This window comes from Centroberyx affinis, unplaced genomic scaffold (assembly GCF_046629955.1).
Source record: "Centroberyx affinis isolate AG114_WGS23_722 - 3 ecotype Tasmania unplaced genomic scaffold, CSIRO-AGI_Caff_v1 ptg002385l_1, whole genome shotgun sequence".
Classification (NCBI taxonomy): Eukaryota; Metazoa; Chordata; class Actinopteri; order Beryciformes; family Berycidae; genus Centroberyx; species Centroberyx affinis.
Genome location: NW_027280640.1, coordinates 503,516 through 511,661, shown reverse-complemented (window position 1 = coordinate 511,661; position 8,146 = coordinate 503,516). Strand labels below are relative to the sequence as shown.

The 8,146-nt window shown below is 41.3% G+C and overlaps 1 protein-coding gene across 1 annotated transcript; it reads left to right on the top strand.

Moving 5' to 3' along the window:
- Positions 1 to 784: 784 nt before the first annotated feature.
- On the top strand, positions 785 to 4,686 carry LOC139656120 (coiled-coil domain-containing protein 81-like). Its single transcript, XM_071533622.1, has 8 exons — positions 785 to 883; positions 1,012 to 1,181; positions 1,266 to 1,344; positions 2,189 to 2,278; positions 2,432 to 2,542; positions 3,076 to 3,185; positions 3,325 to 3,450; positions 4,218 to 4,686. Exons 1-8 carry the CDS (start codon positions 785 to 787, stop codon positions 4,354 to 4,356), a joined length of 924 nt encoding a protein of 307 aa, XP_071389723.1. The 3' UTR covers positions 4,357 to 4,686.
- The last annotated feature ends 3,460 nt before the right edge of the window (positions 4,687 to 8,146 follow it).

Sequence of the window (8,146 nt, the reverse complement as noted above, 5' to 3'; positions counted from 1 at the left end):
TACATGTTTATGACAACAAAGTATGAATAGAAATTAATAGTTCCTAAAAATGCCCCTGATAATTTGAAGTACCCTTTCTTACACTTCACCCTGTTCACTTATTCATTGCATTGTCAAATATCCATGCGTGAATATGACTACTGTCCCCCATAAGCCACCGTAGGTGATTTGTGGGGGCCCTGGGCATTCTTTCCAGTGCGTTCTGGGCGAGAAAAATGCAGCGGTTTTTGATCAGAAAACAAACAAGCTCGCAGCCTGAAGCTGTAGAAAGTGTTGACAGCACACAGCCGGGCAGTAGAAGAGAATTCCAACCCCACACAAACCACTGTGTGTCAATAGAGACAATAAAAGAACCACTAAAAACTCATCTCGTAAAAAAAACAAAAAAACAACTCAACAATGTAGGGGAGGAAAACTGGAGCAATAGAGTGGGGAAAACAACACCATCCTCTTTTGTAAACCCTGCTGCCAGTTTCCAGCAGTGGGAAAGAAGTGTAGGATGTGTGGTATAGTATGATTTAATATAAAACAAATCATAGATGCTGATACACAATGCCAATGTATTATTTCATGGTTCAATAAAATTGCTGCTAAAAAGGACCAAAATGCCCCTAAAAATCAGATCAAGGGGATAAAAACATGCCTTCTGAAAAAAAAAAAGTTAATTTCTTACCCTGGTTTGTATGATACTTAGACAGTGTCTTTTCTTTTTCACATTAGTATAATGGTATAATGGGTTGTGTGTGTTTGTGTGTGTGTGTGTGTGTTCCTCTGGCAGGCAAACATGGACGAGCAACGTGCGCACGCCAAACAGGTGGCTGCATTCAACCTGGAAGTGTCGGAGGCTGTGAAGGAAGAGAAAGCTCACTGTCCTCCGTACCATGTGAGTAGATGCAGGAGGTTAAAGGACAGAACCACACGTCAAAACTCTCCTCACTGTCTGTCTACATCCTGTTACCGTACTAGTGGCTGTTTAGATTCAAACTCCCCTTCGGGCGTGCTTGTGTTTAGACTTCGTTCATCTTCCTGGATCGGCCCTTCACTCCTGCCAGGAAGATTCAGCAGCATCGCTACATGGATGAGCTGCAGGCTCAGGTCGGGAACAGGAAGCAGTACGACGCCCAAGACCAGCAGAACCGCCTTCTGCTGGAGCACCTAGACCGGGTCCAGCTGGTCCAGGAGTAAGTCTGTAACAGTCATTCCAAATAATCATCTGTTGAGTTACCCAGTGTGTAATCTGCTGTGTTTGTGTGTGTGTGTGTTAGGATTAATTTGCAGAAGGCCCAGCAGTTCCAGCAGAAACAGGAGAGAACTAAACATTATAAAATGGCTCTGGACACACAGGCAAGAAAATACTCAAAAATATACCCAGAGATATTTGGCTGTATATATATGTATATATTTCTCAGATTTGAAATTTTGTTTTTGAAATTCTTTTTTTTGTGTGTGGTGAATAATTTGTCCTGCTTTTCAAGAAACAGCAAAATACAAGCAATCATCACCAGTGACAACATGGAGCTGTAACTAAGAAAAAGTGAAGAAAAAAAAATAAAAAATAAAAAAGGAGGGTTTAGTATAGGGGGCAACGGAGAGAGTATTGTCAAATATTGCATGAGGACGTTAGGTGATTACATTAAGTTGTTCACCTTTATACAATAAAAACATTTATATTAGATGACAGAGACAGTTTCACATTGTTTAGCCTGGCAGTGATGCATTCAAGGTTTACTGCATTTTGCAGAGAATATTTCCAAACTGTCTTCAAACAAACATCTAGAGCAATCCAATTTTGAAGAGTTGTAGAAGAGCTGCAAAGCCTGCAATTAACATGTTTTGTCTGATTACTCTTAACTAGGTGAGAATCATTAAGTAGACATAAACAAGGGTTTGATACAAAATGAATCAGGTTATAAATGTTCTTGAATTCTAAAAGTTGCTCAAACTTTTGTGTGATGGTTTTATATACATGGTGATGGTTTTCACCATATTGATATGCCATTTTTTTCTGCTCAGTAAAATATTCCTGGTGTTAATAGGCTTTAAAAGAAATATTTTCAGAGGGATAAAGATCTTTTTATAGGGATGATTATTTCCCTGTCTCTACTCTGCTGTGATGCCACTGAAGTCAGGAGGATCCCATGTTCACCATGAGATGATCGATGTCCCAATGTGCTGCTGTGTTGTGCAGGTTGAGGCAGGGCATAGATCAAAGGCGGACAGGAGAGTGAGGCTCCCGCCCATCCAGGAGAAAATCAGCCAGTCAAGGGACACAGTGCAGGCAGGCTGCCGTAGACAAGTCAATGTAGCCAACTTTCACATGTTCCTCTCACAAACCACAGCATACGCTCTGCTGGACCTCACACCTTTTGAACTGAATCTATTTCAGGGCTTTTTTTTAATATAGGTTGTAATTTGACCCTCTGTCCTTTAGGTGGAGGACAGAAAGGGCACAGGCCTTCCACAGCACCAGCCCAGCAGCTCAGGGTTTGGACGCTGTGAGACACCAGCCATCAACGCCGAGGGTCGAGAAAGAGCACAGAAGGTCATCTCTATTTCTCAAGTGATGCTGTTAACTGTGTATTAATATTGCTTTTCACTGGTGGCTATAATGCAGGCCTCAGGCATGTGGCAGAAATGTAACTACAGTCAAACTTGTATCATTACCTTAAAAGTCTCTGCACCTTTTCTGTTGTAGATTCATCAATCACGGGTTGAGAGGTTGGATTTTCCTGCAATTTTTGGGCAGATCTTCCATTATATGAGTTGTATATTATATGTATATTGCTGATGTCATGTGAAAACCTTGTAACTAAAAATTTTGGTGATTTTCATGTTTTCACTTCGACTGAAGGATTGCATGGTCTTCTATGGGTTGACAAAATTCTACAATTCTTGTTCTAATGAGACCCTTTAAAACCCTGTTGGATAAACTCAAAAATGCATGGTGGTCACGCTAAAACTGTTTTCTCATTCACATTGTGGAGATACAAGGTTTTCACCCGACAGTGACGATATATTATATATTACTCTGGTCTAGTATATTTAAGCTAATGTGATGTTATTCTGAACCGGCAGGTCTTCCAGGAGCAGCTGATTACTGCCACTCAGAAGAAAAGGAATGAACTGTACAAGCGCCAAGCACAGCAGAAAAAAGAGAGTGAGATGCTCACCCGCAACCGGAGGGAGTGAGTACTGAAACGACAGGGAGAGGAAAATGAAAGGAAGGGATAGCAATAAAGAAGTGGAGAGAAATGCCACAGTCCAAAACAGATCGAGTTTAGGAAACTGAATGGGTCTGTCTCTTTTGTCTCGTTTGTTTCCCAGCCTGATACTGGACCGCATCTCTCGCTTTGAGAAGAAGCGGAACATGAGAGCGTCACTGGAGGACACATGGAGCCGCAGCGCCGGCCTCAAACACCAACGAGAGGACGAAGAGAGGAGGTTCCTCAGGTGGGTGGAAGTAGGATCGTTATCAAACATTACCCCTCAACCTTGAGCCTGCTTTCTTCCCCATCATCATCCACTCATGCATTTGCATCCATGCATGCATACATCAGTTTGTGATTCACTCGCTCAATCACTGTGCCCCATGCGATGAAATGTGTGGACTGTGGATCGGGCTGTGTCCATCTGTCCGCCCATCAAACATGATTTATTATACTATGAACCTTGGAGGGATGAAGCAACTTCACACTATGTTCCAGCGTTTAAAAAAGTACACAATAAGCCTGATTGACATGAAACTTCATACACAAATCTAGCTATCCTTACAAATTATACTGATTGGCCTTCAGTTAAAGCCTTTGACAGTTTGAAATTTTGACCTTTAATTTTTGTATCACCATTAGGCCAATCAGTACATTTTTTAAATGCCAGAACATAGTGTCAAGATGCGTTACCCCTCCAAGTTTTGTCAAAATCGGACCAGTCGAATCAGCGATATCACATTTGAGTTAAAACTTTTGACCTTTAATGATAATGTCCTCATTAGGGCAATCAGTGTAATTTTTAAACACCAGAACACTGCCAAAATGCATTATCCTCCGAGTTTCATCAAAACCAGACCAGTGGTGTCTGAGATAAACATTTTAGCTGCTACAACACTGGTCCAATTTTGATGAAACTTGGATGGTTGATGCAGCTTGTTACTCATTCATGGGGAACGACATGTTTACTTGTTCATTCACCCGTCCATACATCTATCCTCTCCTTGTCAGGTCCGGCGGTCAGCTCCTGATAGATCAGTGTGAGCAGTACAGGCGCTGCTACCAGTGTGAGAGGAAGACCTTCAACCAGGGAGAGAGCAACATCTGGAAAGACTCTCATTATGTCTCTGGCTCACGGCTCATGATCTGATCATCAGCGTAGCCTAGCCATGCTTGAACTTTGAACATCAACACCTCGCAGTCTAAACTCATCATGTCATGGCCCCCAGTGATTGAAATATTAAAGTTAGGCATCTGTGAAGCATACTTGGATGTGATGGTTTGCAGTATGTGCTTTCCTTTGCGTTAATGTGAGACTTTCCTTCTGCTAAGATTATCCAAATCACAATTCCTAGCCAGGCCCTAAAAAATCCAGAGCAGGGACACAAGAGAGGTCCAATAATTTCCTTCTGCTAAATTTGTTTCTAAATTTCCAACTATGCTGTGTGCATAAATTTGTTGAGTTCATGTTTGTTCTGTTTTTCCTCTGCACATAATAGGTTTGTTTTGATTATGTGATTTATGGGTCACATGATTATGTGTTTTGAAACTCGACCATAAGCTATTAAGTCAATAAAATGATCTTGTGTTCTCTCTTTTGTTCTCCTGCACACAATGTACACACACACACACACACACAGGCACACACAAAAGGTGTGATTTTTAACACATCTGTGTGTCTTTATTGGGACAACACACATTTGTGTTTCTTTTCAACACAAGATTTGTTAAAAACAGCATACTGTTATGTAAAAACCTCAGATCTCCAATTTTGGTGATTTTCGTGTTTTAACTTCAACTGAAGGATTACATGCTCCTCTGTGGGTTGACAACTCTTGTGCTTATTAAAACCCTTTCAAAACCCATTGGATAAGTCAGAAATGCATGGTCGTCAAGCTAAAAACAAGGTGGTTTTTTGTTACTGTAGTTACTGAAATTTTGCTGACATTTTGGATATGCAAGGTTTTCACCAGTGCAAGGGCAGCAGCAGGGTGGCACAGTGAGTAGGGAGACTGTCCTTCATTTGAAAAGCCTGGGTTCAAGCCAGAGTGATGCCCAGCTGAAGTGTGCTTGAGCAAGACACTAAATCCATTCTAGCTCCAGAGTCACTGTTTTGTAGCTGACCCTGACCTCTGACCTCTGTGGAGGGGGACAAGTGAAAAGAAAATTTTCCATTAGGGATCAGTCGAATAACACACACACACACACACACACACACACGCATGCATGCAGACACAAACACACACATACACAACCAGACTAACTAAGAAAGTGGAGCAGAGAGAAAAGGGAGGAGAAAGAGGGACACCAGATAAGAATGACAGAAAGAATGTAGCTTGAACATGGGAGGATGAGTTCATGCAATGTGGAGTTTATATAGATGATGAATGTTGTGTTGCAGGATCACAGCAATATTCTCCTGGCTTTAGTCCCAGTTCTCTGTCAAGCCTCTACTCCCTTAATGAGTTTGGAGAGGCATTTTGAAGGTCTTTGTGCTAAAACAGATGCACCAAAATATTCCTGAGTTGAAAAAATGAGAGAGCAAATGACTGTCCCATGCACTCTGGTTGATTAATTGACTGATAGATTATGTGTGTGGACAAATAGGTGTGTGTGTGTGTGTGTGTGTGTGTGTGTGTGTGTGTACCTGTGTGCATGTGTTTTGTGTTGTTTTGTCTATGTGTGGTTGATTTATAGCATGCATGTGTATGCAGCCTGTCTTCACCCTGGTGGCACAGAAACACTCTATCTCAGGAAAGAGACGTGCTCCAGATGAGGATCCACCCTGAAACACATGTCTACAGGCCCCTGAAAAACACACAGCACACAGCATGTACACACACACACTGAACATACACACACACTCCAGTACAGGGTCTGATAAATGGATAAATGGAGTTTCCAGTAAACCAGCCCTTAGACTTTAGACTTGCGGACCTGCTGCAAGCCAGTGCCACAAATCATTATCCACTATGATTCACTGTAGTCCAGTGGTTACAATTTGGATTTGTCAAAATAGGAGATCACATATGTTTCAAATAGCATATGGAACATTTCCTATTCTTTGGATTTATGGAACATTAAATATTTTCACTCACAACAAATGGAACCATATTGTATTTCATGTTATGTGGACCTAGAGCATTTAATAATAACAATGTGATACTTTATTGATCTCTCTATTGATCCCCTCTCCATCCTCTGGTAGGGCAGAGTGCAGGTTGCACTGCAACAGCACCTCTTGAGCTGGTAGGGAGTCAGCGTCTTGCTTGGGGACACTTACGTTTTTAAGCTTGTGCCAATTAACTAGGTTGCTGCTCTCCTGTCTGTCTGCACACAGCATAGTTGGAGATATCAGTGTGTTTTCCTACATTTCATTTTTGTACAGTATGAAAAACAACTTCCACAGACTTGGAAATTGCCCAAGCTAGATAATCCATCACAGTAAACATGAGGCCTCAGTTTGGTCTTGTCAAAGTTTCTCATTATTGTTTCAGTGTGCCTGAGTGGAGTGTTTTCATATCAGTTCACAGATTCAGAGATCTCCCATTGGACCAGAGAATATTTCAGGCTCTTTTTAGGTTCTGCTCATTGTCAATCACCTCACACTCACACAAAGAAATGTAATTTCTCTGACAGGAAATAATCACTCAAAAACATGTCAAATGTAATTGTCACATCCTTGTCTTTTTATTGAGGGTGTCTTAGTTAATTTCACGCTAGATTTGACACCGTAAAGTTTGTATTTTAAAGATAAAAAAACAAAAACCTAATAGCATATAGCATGCATTCCAAAATCATTGTGGTAATGTCAATTAGACCTAGATAGTAGTAAATGGGCTGTAAGGCTAAATGACACTGGTATTCTCTATTAAACAGGGTGTGTGCTTGCTGCCATAGGGTCTTGAGCCCCGGTCGTATGGTTCAATGAGTCCTACAGTCTCTATGAGGCCAGTCTGCTGCCCATTACTTACCAATCTCCTTGAAACATCACATGGCAAAAATGGCCACCTAATATATCATCATAAATTAGCATCACTCAGTGAAAATATCCATCTGCAGTAGACACCACTGTGTCCAGTTCTCTCCCCTGGCCTTGTATAGACCACTACTGCCAGTGCAGAGCTGCCAAACACAACAACTCTGGTCGAGATCTGAGAGAAGCTCTCCACCCGGCCTCCGCATCCAGTCACTGGACCTGGACAGCTGGAAGATATGAAGAGGAGAAGAGGATGGACGAAGCGAGAAGGATGGTGAGAAAGTGAGAAGAGAGAGGGAGGTGTAGTGGGATAATGGTATAAAAGTAGAAGTGGGGTAGGTGACCAGAGTAAAGTTGGATTGAGATTGGATACTGACGTTCTGTGGATATAGTTTCTCAAATATTGAAACCAGCAGTTGTAAATTGTTCTTCTTCTTCCAGTTATCACAAATATATTCAACAATCTGGTTTCATTTTTTACTTTACTTTAAGTTATTGGAGGTGGAAAAACAACTTTACTCCAGTTTTTATGTGTAGTTGGAGAGAGTATTGCATTATGAACTACTGAGGCTGCTATCACTGAAGAAATTGGTCTCTCTGCCTCTTCTACGATCGATTTCTCCCTGTATGATTGTTGAACATCGGTGCTAAATGGTGAGTCTAGAAAGAAACCCTTGATCTTTGATTCTGAGGGACTGACACCAAAACCTGACGTTTACCATTGCTGTTTTACATAGTTGACATTTTTTTCTCCTATTAAACTCCATTGTAGCTGGTCTGGAAATAACTCAATGTAACATTACATCGTCTACATTTGTCAAATTATCCACAAGAATAAGAAAAATACACCAAACAACAAAATGGGCCCAGGATTGCAAGGTGTGTTGCCGGTAGTCGCCAGTGTTTTAGCGTGGATTTTTCCCTTTAAAGAGTCCGATTATAACCAATAACCTAGGTTTTA

Excerpts from the sequence above, each read along its gene's own strand:
- LOC139656120 (XM_071533622.1), top strand. The coding sequence starts at position 785 with ATGGACGAGCAACGTGCGCACGCCAAACAGGTGGCTGCATTCAACCTG. Across the intron at positions 1,345-2,188 it reads AAATGGCTCTGGACACACAG|GTTGAGGCAGGGCATAGATC; the intron begins GCAAGAAAATAC and ends TGTGTTGTGCAG. Across the intron at positions 2,543-3,075 it reads GTCGAGAAAGAGCACAGAAG|GTCTTCCAGGAGCAGCTGAT; the intron begins GTCATCTCTATT and ends CTGAACCGGCAG.